Source organism: Choloepus didactylus, chromosome 1, assembly GCF_015220235.1.
Source record: "Choloepus didactylus isolate mChoDid1 chromosome 1, mChoDid1.pri, whole genome shotgun sequence".
In the NCBI taxonomy this organism is placed as follows: Eukaryota; Metazoa; Chordata; class Mammalia; order Pilosa; family Megalonychidae; genus Choloepus; species Choloepus didactylus.
In genome coordinates this window covers 241,680,052-241,698,501 of record NC_051307.1, presented here as the reverse complement: position 1 = coordinate 241,698,501, position 18,450 = coordinate 241,680,052, and the positions used below count along the sequence as shown (strand labels likewise).

Below are 18,450 nucleotides of genomic sequence, written 5' to 3'. Positions count from 1 at the left end.
GAAACTGAAAGTGAAAGGATGGAAAAAAATATTTCATGCAAGCTACAGCCAAAAGAAAGCAGGTGTAGCAATATTAATCTCAGATAAAATAGACTTCAAATGCAGGGATGTTTTGAGAGACAAAGAAGGCCACTACATACTAATAAAAGGGGCAATTCAGCAAGAAGAAATAACAATCGTAAACGTCTATGCACCCAATCAAGGTGCCACAAAATACATGAGAGAAACACTGGCAAAACTAAAGGAAGCAATTGATGTTTCCACAATAATTGTGGGAGACTTCAACACATCACTCTCTCCTATAGATAGATCAACCAGACAGAAGACCAATAAGGAAACTGAAAACCTAAACAATCTGATAAATGAATTAGATTTAACAGACATCTACAGGACATTACATCCCAAATCACCAGGATACACATACTTTTCTAGTGCTCACGGAACTTTCTCCAGAATAGATCATATGCTGGGACATAAAACAAGCCTCAATAAATTTAAAAAGATTGAAATTATTCAAAGCACATTCTCTGACCACAATGGAATACAATTAGAAGTCAATAACCATCAGAGACTTAGAAAATTCACAAATACCTGGAGGTTAAACAACACACTCCTAAACAATCAGTGGGTTAAAGAAGAAATAGCAAGAGAAATTGCTAAATATATAGAGACGAATGAAAATGAGAACACAACATACCAAAACCTATGGGATGCAGCAAAAGCAGTGCTAAGGGGGAAATTTATAGCACTGAACGCATATATTAAAAAGGAAGAAAGAGCCAAAATCAAAGATCTAATGGATCAACTGAAGAAGCTAGAAAATGAACAGCAAACCAATCCTAAACCAAGTAGAAGAAAAGAAATAACAAGGATTAAAGCAGAAATAAATGACATAGAGAACAAAAAAACAATAGAGAAGATAAATATCACCAAAAGTTGGTTCTTTGAGAAGATCAACAAGATTGACAAGCCCCTAGCTAGACTGACAAAATCAAAAAGAGAGAAGACCCATATAAACAAAATAATGAATGAAAAAGGTGACATAACTGCAGATCCTGAAGAAATTAAAAAAATTATAAGAGGATATTATGAACAACTGTATGGCAACAAACTGGATAATGTAGAAGAAATGGACAATTTCCTGGAAACATATGAACAACCTAGACTGACCAGAGAAGAAATAGAAGACCTCAACCAACCCATCACAAGCAAAGAGATCCAATCAGTCATCAAAAATCTTCCCAGAAGTAAATGCCCAGGGCCAGATGGCTTCACAGGGGAATTCTACCAAACTTTCCAGAAAGAACTGACACCAATCTTACTCAAACTCTTTCAAAACATTGAAAAAAATGGAACACTACCTAACTCATTTTATGAAGCTAACATCAATCTAATACCAAAACCAGGCAAAGATGCTACAAAAAAGGAAAACTACCGGCCAATCTCCCTAATGAATATAGATGCAAAAATCCTCAACAAAATACTTGCAAATCGAATCCAAAGACACATTAAAAAAATCATACACCATGACCAAGTGGGGTTCATTCCAGGCATGCAAGGATGGTTCAACATAAGAAAAACAATCAATGTATTACAACACATTAAAAACTCGAAAGGGAAAAATCAATTGATCATCTCAATAGATGCTGAAAAAGCATTTGACAAAATCCAACATCCCTTTTTGATAAAAACACTTCAAAAGGTAGGAATTGAAGGAAACTTCCTCAACATGATAAAGAGCATATATGAAAAACCCACAGCCAGCATAGTACTCAATGGTGAGAGACTGAAAGCCTTCCCTCTAAGATCAGGAACAAGACAAGGATGCCTGCTGTCACCACTGTTATTCAACATTGTGCTGGAAGTGCTAGCCAGGGCAATCCGGCAAGACAAAGAAATAAAAGGCATCCAAATTGGAAAAGAAGAAGTAAAACTGTCATTGTTTGCAGATGATATGATCTTATATCTAGAAAACCCTGAGAAATCAACGATACACCTACTAGAGCTAATAAACAAATTTAGCAAAGTAGCGGGATACAAGATTAATGCACATAAGTCAGTAATGTTTCTATATGCTAGAAATGAACAAACTGAAGAGACACTCAAGAAAAAGATACCATTTTCAATAGCAACTAAAAAAATCAAGTACCTAGGAATAAACTTAACCAAAGATGTAAAAGACCTATACAAAGAAAACTACATAACTCTACTAAAAAAAATAGAAGGGGACCTTAAAAGATGGAAAAATATTCCATGTTCATGGATAGGAAGGCTAAATGTCATTAAGATGTCAATTCTACCCAAACTCATCTACAGATTCAATGCAATCCCAATCAAAATTCCAACAACCTACTTTGCAGACTTGGAAAAGCTAGTTATCAAATTTATTTGGAAAGGGAAGATGCCTCGAATTGCCAAAGACACTCTAAAAAAAAAAAATGAAGTGGGAGGACTTACACTCCCTGACTTTGAAGCTTATTATAAAGCCACAGTTGCCAAAACAGCATGGTACTGGCACAAAGATAGACATATAGATCAATGGAATCGAATTGAGAATTCAGAGATAGACCCTCAGATCTATGGCCGACTGATCTTTGATAAGGCCCCCAAAGTCACCGAACTGAGCCATAATGGTCTTTTCAACAAATGGGGCTGGGAGAGTTGGATATCCATATCCAAAAGAATGAAAGAGGACCCCTACCTCACCCCCTACACAAAAATTAACTCAAAATGGACCAAAGATCTCAATATAAAAGAAAGTACCATTAAACTCCTAGAAGATAATGTAGGAAAACATCTTCAAGACCTTGTATTAGGAGGCCACTTCCTAGACTTTACACCCAAAGCACAAGCAACAAAAGAGAAAATAGATAAATGGGAACTCCTCAAGCTTAGAAGTTTCTGCACCTCAAAGGAATTTCTCAAAAAGGTAAAGAGGCAGCCAACTCAATGGGAAAAAATTTTTGGAAACCATGTATCTGACAAAAGACTGATATCGTGCATATACAAAGAAATCCTACAACTCAATGACAATAGTACAGACAGTCCAATTATAAAATGGGCAAAAGATATGAAAAGACAGTTCTCTGAAGAGGAAATACAAATGGCCAAGAAACACATGAAAAAATGTTCAGCTTCACTAGCTATTAGAGAGATGCAAATTAAGACCACAATGAGATACCATCTAACACCGGTTAGAATGGCTGCCATTAAAGAAACAGGAAACTACAAATGCTGGAGGGGATGTGGAGAAATTGGAACTCTTATTCATTGTTGGTGGGACTGTATAATGGTTCAGCCACTCTGGAAGTCAGTCTGGCAGTTCCTTAGAAAACTAGATATAGAGCTACCATTCGATCCAGCGATTGCACTTCTCGGTATATACCCGGAAGATCGGAAAGCAGTGACACGAACAGATATCTGCACGCCAATGTTCATAGCAGCATTATTCACAATTGCCAAGAGATGGAAACAACCCAAATGTCCTTCAACAGATGAGTGGATAAATAAAATGTGGTATATACACACGATGGAATACTACGCGGCAGTAAGAAGGAACGATCTGGTAAAACATATGACAACATGGATGAACCTTGAAGACATAATGCTGAGCGAAATAAGCCAGGCACAAAAAGAGAAATATTATATGCTACCACTAATGTGAACTTTGAAAACTGTAAAACAAATGGTTTATAATGTAGAATGTAGGGGAACTGGCAGTAGAGAGCAATTAAGGAAGGGGGAACAATAATCCAAGAAGAACAGATAAACTATTTAACGTTCTGGGGATGCCCAGAAATGACTATGGTCTGTTAATTTCTGATGGATGTAGTAGGAACAAGTTCACTGAAATGTTGCTATATTATGTAACTTTCTTGGGGTAAAGTAGGAACATGTTGGAAGTTAAGCAGTTATCTTAGGTTAGTTGTCTTTTTCTTACTCCCTTGTTATGGTCTCTTTGAAATGTTCTTTTATTGTATGTTTGTTTTCTTCTTAAGTTTTTTTTCATACAGTTGATTTAAAAAAGAAGGGAAAGTTAAAAAAAAAAAAAAAAGAAAAAAAGACAAACAAGGAAAAAAAAAAAAAAAGATGTAGTGCCCCCTTGAGGAGCCTGTGGAGAATGCAGGGGTATTCGCCTACCCCACCTCCATGGTTGCTAACATGACCACAGACATAGGGGACTGGTGGTTTCATGGGTTGAGCCCTCTACCATAAGTTTTACCCTTGGGAAGACGGTTGCTGCAAAGGAGAGGCTAGGCCTCCCTGTATTTGTGCCTAAGAGTCTCCTCCTGAATGCCTCTTTGTTGCTCAGATGTGGCCCTCTCTCTCTGGCTAAGCCAACTTGAAAGGTGAAATCACTGCCCTCCCCCCTACGTGGGATCAGACACCCAGGGAAGTGAATCTCCCTGGCAACGTGGAATATGACTCCCGGGGAGGAATGTAGACCCGGCATCGTGGGATGGAGAACATCTTCTTGACCAAAAGGGGGATGTGAAAGGAAATGAAATAAGCTTCAGTGGCAGAGAGATTCCAAAACGAGCCGAGAGATCACTCTGGTGGGCACTCTTACGCACACTTTAGACAACCTTTTTTAGGTTCTAAAGAATTGGGGTAGCTGGTGGTGGATACCTGAAACTATTAAACTACAACCCAGAACCCATGAATCTTGAAGACAGTTGTATAAAAATGTAGCTTATGAGGGGTGACAGTGGGATTGGGAAAGCCATAAGGACCAAACTCCACTTTGTCTAGTTTATGGATGGATGTGTAGAAAAGTAGGGGAAGGAAACAAACAGACAAAGGTACCCAGTGTTCTTTTTTACTTCAATTGCTGTTTTTCACTCTAATTATTATTCTTGTTATTTTTGTGTGTGTGCTAATGAAGGTGTCAGGGATTGATTTAGGTGATGAATGTACAACTATGTAATGGTACTGTAAACAATCGAAAGTACAATTTGTTTTGTATGACTGCGTGGTATGTGAATATATCTCAATAAAATGATGATTTAAAAAAAAAAAAAAAAAAAAGATGTCAGTGAAAACTTTTAATTAAAGAAAACTTCTTGTACTTAGTGATGAAAGAACATTGGAAGACCAGACTGACTTTCTGGGACATAGTTTGATTCTGTTACTAATTGTGTCCCCTTGGGCACACCATTTATTCTTTCTGGGCCTCAGGTTTCTTATTTCTCAAATGAGGAATATGAACGAATCGTTGCTTCTCAAACTATCTGAGGCAAAAGATCCATTTTTTTGGTTTGTTTCTAAGCCATCAAGGAACAATCCTAGATAACCTCTAAAAGCCATTCTGCCTTCACATCATATGATCCTAAGTTAAAATGGTGGCCACCTCACTTGAATGTCCGAAGGGCCAGATCAGTCTTGGGCGCTAAACCTCTTGCAAGAAAGGTTTTTGTGGAGATGTGTGTTTTTACAAGGTAGGTGTTTTGAATGGCTTTGGAAATCAAGGTACCAACCACTCCAGCTGGGACTTGGATCTGTTTCCTGATATCTTGTAGTTGCATAAACTACAACATGGTATTTTGTTCTTTTTCATGCCCATTTCTTTTCTTTTTTAGCTTATCAAATATGGGGTTATTAGTACTAGTACTCTGATTGAAGATCTCCTCAACTGGAATAACTTATACATTGCTGGGCGACTTCAGAAACCGGTGAGTGAGTGCTTTATGGACTGCCACCATTTAGGGATGCCTTCTCTCTGAGCCAGACCTTCCTTTGACCATTGTGATTGCAGTGATATGGAACTCTAGGAAATAGCCATGAGTTTCAGGCTCCTTTTGCTCCCTATGGAATTCATCACCAAACAATATCCAGATATTATCCATGCCACGCCTGTCCTCTCTCTAAAGATTTTTCAGTTGTCTGAATGGATCAGGCTCAGATTGGGCTGGGAGAGTGTAGTAGTTGCTTAGGGCTGCCATAATGGAGAACCACAAACTAGATGACTTCAAACAACAGACTTATTGTCTCACAGTTCTGGAGTCCAGAAGTCCATAATCAGGGTGTCAACAGGGCTGTGCTGCCTCTGAAGGCTCTTGGGGAAAATCCTTCCTTGCCTCTTCCAGCTTCTGGTGGCCCCGTGCATCCCTTGGCTTGTGGCAGCAAAATTCCAATTTCTGCCTCTGTCTGCCTCTTCTCTGCATGTCTTCCACTTTTCTTGTAAGGCCTCTGTCATTGGATTTAGGGTTTCCCCTAAATTCAGTATGACCACCTCTCAAGATCTTTAATCATATGTACAGAGATACTGTTTACCAAAAGTTCATATTCGGAGGTTCCAGGTAGACATGAACTTTGGGGGATGCTATTCGGCGTGCTCCAGGGAGGATGGCAGAGGAGGTGCCCAGTACCCCAGTGGAGCCTCTATCAGTACAGCCCTGATTCCCTTCTCTTCTAGGATATAATTGCTATGTGGGCACTGCTTTCTTCACGGATGTTTTCCAGAAGTCTTGAGAGCAATGCCTGACATGGAATAAGCATTCAGCAAATATTTTTTGAACAAGTGAATGAGCCAGGTAGTCATTCAGAGGGGGAGTGGTATTCTCTTCCCTTCTGTTACCCTCCTCAATCCAGTGGTGGCCTCCTGTCATAACTGTCTTACCTCATTTGGGACACTGCCTAAGGAGCCATGGGGTGTAGACTTCTCCCTGGTCTTTAATGGAAGTAGAAAACAAGCATAAAACGGAAAAAATGGAAGGGGACTTGGAACTTTTAATAAGTATTTGCAAATATCAGGTTTCTTCTTTTTTGTAAATACCTAGTCTTTTCTGAGAAAGGATCTTTTCATAAGTTTGTTTAAGGACTATGTTAAAATAGTCACAGTTACTAATCTCATGCACTTCCCACAAGGAAATATCTTGTTGTGGTATCATAGGGGCCTCAGGCCCTCTGAAAGGAACATGAACTGTTCCAAAGAGTCTCCACTAACAGTGACTATGCTGTTTCTCCTTTTATAGTCAATCATGGCAAAAGATTTCAGTCGGGTTTGCACAATCTTAGTTCACTTGGTTTGTGTCATGAAAATCTGTGTTGATATACGTGGACTGTACACCTGGGTGTAAAATGTAATGTGTAGTTCATTAAAATGTCCAGAAACTTCCAGAAACACTTGATCTGGGTGGTGGTTACATGGGTATATGCATATGTAAAAATTTATCAAGGTGTGCGCTTAAGATACGTCCATGTTACTGTATGTAATTTTTACTTTAGTAGGAATATCTTAAAGTTCAGAAACAAAAGAAATACCAAGATAATTTCTTATCTATATATATGAATTTCTCATTTTTTGGCTGGATAGCTAATAAAGCTCATAATTGAGCAAATAAGTGCAATTAAAAATTTGTAATAAATATTTCCTTTCCAGATTTTTCTTTTTTAAATAAAATATGTAGATTTGTGGGAAGAATAATGAAAGTAGAATTTAAAATCTTGGGTCACAGCTATTCCTGCCACTTTATTAGCTATGTCTGTGAACTTAGGCAACTTGTTTAATTTTCCTGAGTTTCTGTTAATTCATCTATAAAATGGGAATAACAAAACTTGTCCTGCCTGCCTCATAAAGTTATTGAAAATTGGAAGCAAAGTGGTAGTGTTGGGCAGAACACAGGTGTTTAGGATCAGACAGATCTAGGGTTGGTTCCCGGCTGTGATAGTCCCCAGCTATGGGACCCTGCACCCCTGACTTAATCTCCCTGGGCCTGAGGAGATCCTCTTTGTGGAGGAGGCTAACCGCCTTAGGACACCTCTGAGATGTCTGGCACTTCGTACGCATTCAGTACGTCATCTTTCTTTTCTCTCAGCCCTTGCCTATTTTGGAGTTATTTTCAGATTTAAAATGAGATAATGAATGTGAAAAATGTTATGTTACACTCTGTACTGCTTCATGCTTGGAATATTTCAGGTTTTTAGAAATAGGCTTCAGAAAGTGAAATGCCATGAAATCTTAGAATCTAAGCACTAGATGTGACCTCAGATTTCATCTAAATGTCACATATCCTTATAAAATGAAGACAGAAATTCAAAACAAGTAGAAGCAGCTATAGTCTTATCTTGTAAAAAACTCAGCTAACTTGGAATTTACTTAATTGAGAAGAAACAATGACTAGCACTCTAGCTTATGCATCTTCTAGTACAAGAAAAGTATGTTATCTTTAAAAAAATGCAACATTTCAAAGCATTGAAAGAACACATGGTAAAAAAAAAATTCATAAATGATAAATGGATAAATTAACTCTCCCACCAACCCCTGCCTTCAGATTCACTCTCCAGTGGAAATCATTGTTAACCACTTTCTTGTGGACTCTTCCAGAGAATTCCAGGTGATTACTATCTTTGAAAAAACTATTTTTACCTCTAGGTGGCAGCAGATGTTAATCAAACTTGACTAAAGAACTAATCTTTCTTGAAAGAAGTGTTTGATAGCATTTGGACAAGAAAAATGGATGAATGTCTTCAGAAAGAATTATGAGAATATGAATGTGAATTCTTTGTTTTTAAGCATTTTAAAAGAAGTTGCATTACATTATATTGTTGAAAGTTCTAAAAGAGGCTATCGTATTACAAATTGAAATAGAATTTCTTAATCATAAGCAATTTAAGTCTTTAAATGGAATATAAACGATTACCTTGCTGGAAAGTTGAATGTAAATTAAATTTATAACATTTTAACTTACATAGTAATTGAAGAGAGACTCCAACTTAATTTCTATTACAGCTTTAAGTTTCTGAGCCTTTTACTTTTTTTTCTAAGTAAAGAACAGTGAACAATAAATTATTTAATAGAACCTTTTGGCCAATCTTTTTTTTTTTTTTTAAGCCAAAAGAACTCTAAATAATGTTGACAGTCATTTCCCTAATTTATTTAACACAAGTGGAGATTTTCATATTTTGCTTTGATAGACATAAGTATTTTGATTGAATTTTTGAAGTATTCCCATTGACATACAAGAGTGTTTTTGCTACCTTGTTAAGGGGATTATAATGTATTCACTGCAATATAGTTTCCCTTTTATTTGCTAGTATTACAGCTCTGTTGTTTTTGTAACAGCTTTATTGGGATTTAATTCACCATAGAGCTCACCCATTTAAAGTGTATAATCCAGTGGTTCAAAAGCTTTTAGTGTAGTCACAGAGTTGTGCAAGCATTACCATATTGTAGCTTTATTGATTTACTTTTTGTGGTTAGGAAAATCCCAGTGATATAAAAGAGCCCTGAACTGGGTGTTGGGAAACCTGGCTACCAGTCTTGGCCCTTCCCATCTTGGGGCAAATCTTTGGGCCTTAAGCCTTTGAAATGCAAAGATTGAGCCATTCATTTAGTTATTCAAAAGACAGCTAAGTTTCTTCTCTGTATATGCCAAGGAATTAAAAAAAAAAAAAAGGATGAAAGAAAGAACAAAGCACCACATTGCTTGTCCTTGAAGAGCCCACAGTCCTACAGGTAGATAATTAATAAGGTTTCACCCAGCTTTCCCCTTTGTTCTCAAGCAATGGACAAAGTTAGCCTTTCTGGTCATTTGGAATGGGTAAGTTCTACAGGAAGTCTCATTTGGTTTGTGGTTAAGTATTTAAACACTACATAAGGCTGTGTTCTTTGTGGCTATAACTTCACTCTTTGCAGTTTAAGTAGTCTCTTCATGTAGCTGTTACAGAGGAGACCACATGTGACTCTCTCTTTTTTCTGTCTTGAAAGGTACTCACAAATCTCTCTAGTCAGGCTTTTGAAAGTCCCTTCAAGGGTTGCCCTTTCCTCTCTCGAGTAAAGATTTTCTCTGTGGCAGTAGCAGTAATGTTATCTGTGCAGTTCAGGTCGGGACATTCCCAGTAAGATGCAAACAGCTATTCACAATTTGGAGGACTTTCTTTTTTTCCCAGGCCTTTCTGGCAGTGTCCCAAAAGTTCACTGGCTTTTCACTTTGAGCAACAAGTAACAGTGCTGCTGAGACAAGTTCCCAGTTCACCTTATGTTGAAGAGCCAGATTCAGCACAAAAGCAGAGTCTTCTGAATTGGCATTTTCCCTTTTGAGTAAGGACACATTTTTCACTCTCTTAACTTTAAATAGCAAAGAGACTGCTTTTTTACAACCTAACTAGAACAACTTTCTTGGAGAACAAGTGGTATTTTGTTGAATAGGAAAATTTCCTCAAACTTATTCTTTTCTTTGCATCTTTGATTTGTTAGTATCTCAAAATAGCTTCTAATTTCATTGGGCTTCTGTAAAAGCCACCAAAAAAAAAAAAAAAATAGAGCAGGAGGAGAATTATTCAGAAGGACCCAGTGAATAAGAAAGAATGGGAGTTTGATGGTAAAGAGGCATCGTAGTGTTCTGAAAAGAGCACTGGACTAGAATTGGGAGAACTGGTCCTAGTCTAGGTGTGCTACTGCTGATTTGGGGGAAAATCCATTAGTAAGACAAGGAGGTTGCATTAAATGATCTTTTGAAATTTCTCCTAGATCCGTGATTCTATAAGGAATACAAAGTTTGATAAAGTTATTCAAGGAATAAATACAGAAGTTCTCATATGACCGTAAATGTATAAAACTTATCTTTCAAGGTGAGAAGCTAACCAGAACAGATCCCTAACTGGATATATGAGAATAATTCAGAACATTTAGAGCTGGATTTGCCAGGTATAGGGTGTTACTCTGATTTTTGCCATGGACTCATTATGCAATCTTGGGCAAGTCATGCTCCTAGGCTGCTCCTTGGTTTTACTCTCTGCAGATAATTGCAATAATACTAAACTCACCCTCACCGAAGTGCTGAAAGGCTTAATTAAGGGCTATTAAGTCCTTAATTACCAGGGAGGAGGTAGTGGTATTGAATCAAGTGGCTCACCTACCATCTGTGGAGTTTGTATGTTTTAACTACTCCCTTAGGAAGAAAAGTGGGGAAAAAAGATAAAAGATAGAATTGAGGTCAAGTTTAATTTATAAAATAGCTAAGTGTTTTATAACACTGCTTTTTACAATTAATAAAAATCAGAAGGGAAGGAAAGCATACCTTGGAATAGATACCATTCTCCTCTTTTTTTCTTTCTTTTTGCTATCTCAAAAATTTTTACTTTGTAGTTTTTCACGGTATCTGTCATTTAGGTGCCACCTTACTTTTGTCAGGAATTACCTGTCATTGACAAATAAAAGGCCTGTTTTCCAGAATAGGAGGAAAATTTGGTGGTGACACTTGGTTTCGAGATGGTAGAGACATTTCATATATATGGGAGTCCTTTTTAGGAACTTCTATACCCTTTCCTTGGTTAGAAATTCAGAAGCAGCATGATGTTTTAGAAAGATTATGATGTGAGTGTAAATTGATACAAGCACTCTGAAGAGCAGATATTGCAAATATCTCACTTAATCTTTCCATCAACCATATGAGCTTTATTCTGTTAGTAACCCCATTTTACTGATAAAGGAGTTATGTCGGTGCTCACAGTGCTAGTAAGTGATGGAGCTGGGACTTCAATACATTTCTCTTAACTACAGTGTGATCTTTTAAACCGAGAATTTCAGAACAGACTAGAGCTATTTGTATTTTAATGGATTTGGGGAAATTCAAAGACAGCAGCTGTGTGTTTTGGAGAAAAATTATTTTCCAGGGTAATTGTCAACTTGGTATCCAGTGTAGTGAGTGGGAAAGAAATGAGTATTTATTGAACAAGACATTCACTAGTACGCTAGACACTTTTTATTTATTATTTCATTCAGTCTTTGTAACAATCCTTTGATACCAGTCTATTATTCCCATTTTATAAATGAGGACTTAAGTTTTAGAAAAGTGAGGTAATTTGCCCAAACTCACACAGCCAGTATGGAGTTGAACCCAGAACTATCTCCAAAACCCAGGCTCTTTACACTTCAGTTGATCTTCTTTTCTTTTTCCTTAAGTTCAAAATCAGCCTATCGAGAAATCATAAAAGAGAGCATAGACTGTCCAAGTTACCTATAGGCATAAACACAGATGACTTCCAAATAAAGTAAAATGCCTTTGCCCACCAGAGAATTAAGTGAAGAGCAATAAGATTGGAAAGTAATTAAAATATTAGAAAATTCCATTTGCTGGACTTCTGTTTCAAAACCCATGGTGAGTTTCCTCATTTAAAAGGATTATTTATTTTACTTTCATTGGCATTTCGATCCTTTCCTGTGTCATAATTTCCCTGACTTTGGTATGAAACAGGAGACTGGGATTGCTTATTAGAATAATAATTATTTCTTGTCCACGGGCCTAATCCAGGATCTTCTATGCTAAGAGTTTGAGACAGTTCCAATATGTGTGTAAACCTACAGCTTGAGCAGTGCTCCACTTCTGCATTTTCTCTTCCAAATGTTTTGCTTTTTTCAGGTGAAAATTGTAGCACTGAATGAGAATGTCACTCTTAGGTCAGCCCTGGATAAAAATCTGAAGAGTGCAGTGACTGCTGCTATCCTCATGCTCCCTGAAAGCTTCTCTGAAGAAGAGCTCTTTACAGAGATTGCCGGACTCTCTTATTCAGGTTAGTAGAGTTGCTGCCCGTATTTTCTGCATAAAAGGAGATTTGTTATTTGAAGACCATGCAGATACCCTGCTCCTCACTCTGCAGTGGAGTTGCAACATTCGTAGTTTGAAATTTCGTCACTTCATGTGTAAATTACAGCAATAACCCCGGGATTTGCCTCCTCACTTCCAAGGTCTTCGCCTGTCCTCATCCCTCCATAATATGTCCTGAGTTAATCTTTTGGGCATTGTTAGTGTTAATTTTTACTTTTAAAAAAATCAGACTTACAGGAAAGATTTGAGAGTAATACAGAAAACTCCTATATACCCTTTACCCAGTCACCAATTTTTAACATGTCACACATTTGTTTTATCATTCTCTCTGTATCAATGATTTGCATACTTTAGCCATGCATCAGAATTATCTGCAAGTCTTGTTAAAAACACAGATTTCTGGGCCTGATCTCCAGAATAGCTGACAGCAGGTTGCAGGTGAGGCCCCCAAATTTGCATTTCTAACAAGTTCCTAGGTGCTGCTCTCTCTATATATGTAAAGACTAGTATTATTTATTTTTTTCTGAACCATTTGAGAATAGGTTGCATATATCATGTCCCCTGTAGGCCATGATACTTCAGCATATGTTTCCTAAGAAAAGGACATTCTCTTATATAACCACAGTAGTAACCAAATTCAGGAAGTTTTATACTTACACAATATTTTTATCAAATTAACAGTCTGTATTCTAAATGTCAGTTGTCCAAATAACATCCTTTATAACATTTTTTTCTCTCAAGTACATGTTCTAGTCTAAGATCATTTTTTGTACTGAGTTGCCATGTCTCTTTTATCTTTTAATCTGGAAGAGTTCCTCAGCCTTTCTTTGTCTCCATAACATTCACATTTTTGAAGTGTATACAGTCCGGTAATGTTTTCCCCCTTATAAACCATGTATGGGGAAACATTGGAGGATCATGTGAAGATCTTGCTTTCTATCAAACTTTCCCTCCTGGATTTAGCTTCCATTGATGATTCTTGCTTAAACCAGTCTTTGCTATCATGGTTACAAAGTGGTGATTTTCCAACTCCACTTCTTCCATAGTAAGTGAAAGCTTTCCTTTCTTCCCCATTTATCTATCTATCTAAACATTAACTTCCTTTCCCTTTCCCCTTAAACCAGTTGTTTTCCTGAGACATGTCAGGGGCTCCATCAGAAAGGCAAGGGGGAGGCTGAAAGTATAGAGTCCCTGGCCCCTCACTCTTTCTGAACCAGAGGAGCACCACATTTATCTAATATCTTGAGGTTGCAGGTAAGATTTCATTACAAAAAAGGGATCTGCTACTTAAAAAAAGTTTGAAAATTACTGTCTTAAGTAAATACCCTCTTTCCCAACTTTTAAGTATGAGACAAACCACCCTAGGCTCAAAAGCAGTTGACTCATTCTCTGAGTCCCAGGTAAGATAAGGTTTCATGGAAATTTAATGCCAAAAGCGATTTTAGAGGTCTTGTCCTCAGTCTTCTTTCCAAAATGTGTCTAGTACCGCCAAGGCTGTAATTGCAGCACTGGAGAGAAAAGAAGTGAAATAACCTCATTCTTGTTGCTGCTTCTGGCTTTACGTGGCACTATCCCTGCTCTCAGCAAAAGGTAGAAGAACAAAAAGTGGCATGGCTGGGTACCAGAATAAACGGCCCTGCATACAATGAGTGGAAAGGGGGCATCACTTCACTAGAGTGAAAAAGAGACTGGAAGCCTTTATGAAGGTGCAGGAGAAGATGTGGGATGTTTTCTACTTTGCCACCCCTCCATTTTTTCCCATGTATTCAACATTTTGTAGTGTTAGGGGGATCTAGGGGTTCTCTAGAAATTCTAAACATCGACAAACAAAGGTTTATCTAATGACTTAACTGCCTACACCTATTTGTAGCCTTTCACTAATTTTGGCTTTACCCTCATGGAAGGATCATATTTTATACTCCTACTTTCTCCCACATTGCAAGACATGTGCAAGATGTTCAGTGAATAATTGCTGACTAATAGCAGTATCTTCTGTTGTTTTCCTTCTCTTATAATACTTTTTAAGGTCTACTGTATAGCAGCACTGTACCAACCACCGGATAGATAGATAGATAGATAAGTAGGTAGGTAGGTAGAGATTTACTCCATCATTTAATCCTCACACAATGGCCCTATTTATTTATTTAACAAAATATTTATTGTGTGCCTTCCATGTACCATACCCTTTCTTGGGCCCTAAGTATACACTGGAGAGCATGACCTAAGTGAAACGCCTCTTGGAGGTTCCATTTTTGTAGGGAGAGACAGACAATAAAGAAGCAATAAGGTCATTTCAGATAGTGGTAAGTGCTGTGAAGAGAAGAACGTAAATCAGGATGAAAGTATAGACAGGTACAGAGGGTGGGGAAACTTTACAAGGAATAGTCAGGGAAAACCCTCTGAGGGGAAATGTGACCTAAGGGCTGAAGAGTGATAAGAAGCCAGCCATGGGCTAATGGGGGTAGAAATCAGAGAAACTGAATTGGTCTGTCTGACTCAACTTTCTCAGTTTCCAGTTTCTCCCATTCCTCTCTTTCTTTCTTGCCATTGTGTTATTTCTTGCCTTTGCCAGATTTGAATCTGAGAATTTGGCCAAGTATCCTACATTACTCGCTTCAGTGAGATTGGCTTCTTTTGCTGCAAAACTTGCTACACAGTACCTGGCAAATCCTCTTAAGGGATGTGATTTCAGTTCTCTTCAGTCCCTCGCTTACGGATGAGACATTTTCCAAAAAGTCTTCTATAAGGCAGTTGTTTAGATTTGGAATGCATTTTCCCATTGAAGTAGCATTATATATGTTGGCTGTTCCTAAACCAGGACACTAGTAAATAGCTACTTAGTCAACAAGATGATGGAACTAGATTAGAGTACTGAGAGTACAGGAGGATCTAGGCCCTGTGGGTAGACATCTTTCATAGGTATGAGACTTGCCCCAGACAGTGTGTTGGAAGGTATGGTCTGTGCTTGACTGCCTCCTTCCTTAACTGTTTCCCCTGGCCTTCTCAAGGCTTCTGAGAACTCAATATCTTTGAATTGCTTGGATTCTTTCCCTTCACCAAACCGCCTAAACCTCCCATTTCCTCAGAATACTTTAGACTTCAAAATACCCACCGATGTCATTTTTACTTATAACTGATATTTTTTTTCCATCTGTTTCCAGTTGAGAGACAATATGTCTTCCCTAACCTTGAAGAAACAGAACAGAAATGAGTGTCTCCCCATGTTTTGGGTCAAGTTCCTGCTGGTAATCACTGGTAGAGGCAAGATCCGTCAAAATTAATAGCAGTAATAATAGCCCCTTACTTTTACATGGCATCCACAGATCACTTTGACTGTCCCTGGGGCCAGTATTTATGGCATCATTGTCGTGAGTGGTGGGTGAGAAAGGAGTAGGTGGAGGCTGAGAGCCTGCAAAGTTGGGGAGGAGAAAACTTACAGACTTCATTTATTCTTAGAAGTCAGCATTTATGTAAACAGAATGTAAAACCAAGTTAACTTGAAAGGATCACCTTGAACTTTGTTATGTAAATGCAAACTATAGAAACATCTAATTTTATGTATTGATCCTGGTTTAGTGTTGATTAAGTGTATCAGTAATCCTGTACTCTATAAAACAACTAAATATAGGATTTCTGCTTTAAGGAACTTCACATTAATAAATACATGCAGGCAGAGTGAATCCATGTTAGAAAAACAGCACATGCTAAAAAGGCAAAGAGGGGTGTGAAAGAACATGGCTTGTTTAGGGAAGAAGGCGTAGATTGATGAAAAGGAAATCCAAGGGTTATTTCAGGAAAAAGTAACGTTTATAATTGTGTGCCAGAAACTGCTCTCAATACTTTTGACATAATAACTAATTTAACCTTCAAAATTTTGGTGTTGTATCATCGCCTCATTCTATAGATGAGAAAACTGAGGTCCAGGGAGGTTGTCTAAAGTCACTCATCTAATAAGGGGTGGAGCTAAAATTTGAACTCACACTCGTAACCTTCAACTGCACAGCCTCTTGTGGTATTTTGGAGAAGAGATTAAGCCAGGGCTAGGTTAGGCAGTGCCTGGCATGCTGGGTTGAAAGAGATTGGACTTTGACAACTTGTAGCAGGCATTGCAAGAGAGTCTGAAATTTGTTGTTGTGGAAAGATAGTTTTGTCAGCACCATGGAGGGAGAGACTAGAAACAGGAAGCAGTTTCATTCATTCGGCAAATAGTCAGGAGAGCCCCCCTCTGCCAGCACTCTTGTAAGCCCTCCTGGAGGAAGGAAATAAATAAGGCAGGCATGGTCCTTGTTGAGAGGTCAGATAGCAAACAAGTGGCGGCACTCAGGTAGTGGGGGAAGGTACCTGTGATTTACTTTAGTGTTTGACCAGGGGAGGGCTTGCTAGGAGGTGACATTTGAGCTGAGTACCAGTGGATTTGAAGAGCCTTGGAAAGAGCAGTCCAGACAGAAGAGCCTGCTAGGGGTAATAATTAGGACAGTATCTGTATTCTCACTCTTGTGCCCCCAGCCTCTAGAACATTGCCTTGGCACAGAGTAAGTGCTCTATACATAAATGCTGGATGGGGGGAATGAATCTCCCTGGCAACGTGGAATATGACTCCCAGGGAGGAATATAGACCTGGCATCGTGGGATGGAGAACATCTTCTTGACCAAAAGGGGGATGTGAAAGGAAATGAAATAAGCTTCAGTGGCAGAGAGATTCCAGAAGGAGCCGAGAGGTCACTCTGGTGGGCACTCTTATGCACACTTTAGACAACCCTTTTTAGGTTCTAAAGAATTGGGGTAGCTGGTGGTGGATACCTGAAACTATCAAACTACAATCTAGAACCCATGGATCTCGAAGACAGTTGTATAAAAATGTAGCTTATGAGGGGTGACAGTGGGATTGGGAAAGCCATAAGGACCACACTCCACTTTGTCTAGTTTATGGATGGATAAGTAGAAAAATAGGGGAAGGAAACAAACAGACAAAGGTATCCAGTGTTCTTTTTTACTTCAATTGCTGTTTTTCACTCTAATTATTATTCTTGTTATTTTTGTGTGTGTGCTAATGAAGGTGTCAGGGATTGATTTAGGTGATGAATGTACAACTATGTAATGGTACTGTGAACAATCGAAAGTACGATTTGTTTTGTATGACTGCGTGGTATGTGAATATATCTCAATAAAATGAAGATTAAAAAAAAAAAAGCTTATGCCAAAAAAAAAATATGTTATATATATTAAAAGTATTGCTATTCATCATCTATCAAAAAAAAAATGCTGGATGGATGGACAGAGAGATGAACAGTGGAAAGGGTGATGAGGGCTTGAAACAGCAGTACTTCAATGAAGAAAGCCACTTCACATGAAAAAAAGTAATCAACATTAAACCCTTAGCTATTTAAATTTCTGATCTTTGACAGTGCATGTGCATCCTATTGGAGTGCCTTGCCCTATTTTTTTTTTTTTTTTTTTTTTTAAACATCTCATGTCACTTCTTGGGAGGCAGCATAGTGAAGTTTTAAATCCGGGGCCCTAGAGCAGACAGTCTTAGTTCAAATCTTAACTGTCCCACTAACTTTGTGGCTTTGGGCAAATTCCTTATTTTATTGTGACTCAATTTCTTCATCTCTAAAGTGGGTTTTTTTACAGATTAAATTAGGTCATACATGTGCTTAGCACAGTCTTGGCACGTGATAAATGTTCAATTACTGTTAGTCATTATTCTTTTAGATAGATGTTTGTTTGTATCAACAAAGCCACTTGATATAATAGACTAACAGACCTGCATTTGAATACCAGCTTTATACAGCTGCTTTAACCTTTTGGAGCCGCTAGTTTCCTTGTTTCTATCTCATGATGAGGTTTTAAATGAGATAATATATATAAGCATCATACCTGGCTAATAGTTTGTGCTCAG

General features: G+C 38.0%; 1 protein-coding gene across 9 annotated transcripts in view; it reads left to right on the top strand.

The window, feature by feature from the left end:
• TAMM41 (TAM41 mitochondrial translocator assembly and maintenance homolog) overlaps positions 1-18,450 on the top strand; it is an 81,961-nt gene that overhangs the window by 27,409 nt on the left and 36,102 nt on the right. For 6 of the 9 annotated variants that reach the window (XM_037802201.1, XM_037802208.1, XM_037802217.1 and 3 more), the window contains 2 exons: positions 5,580-5,672; positions 12,363-12,513. In XM_037802201.1, coding sequence (XP_037658129.1) covers positions 5,580-5,672; positions 12,363-12,513 — 244 coding nt within the window. Of the gene's footprint in view, positions 1-5,579; positions 5,673-8,943; positions 10,573-11,905; positions 12,102-12,362; positions 12,514-18,450 lie in introns of those variants that run through there. The other 3 variants (XM_037802234.1, XM_037802248.1, XM_037802241.1) reach the window with 3 other exon arrangements.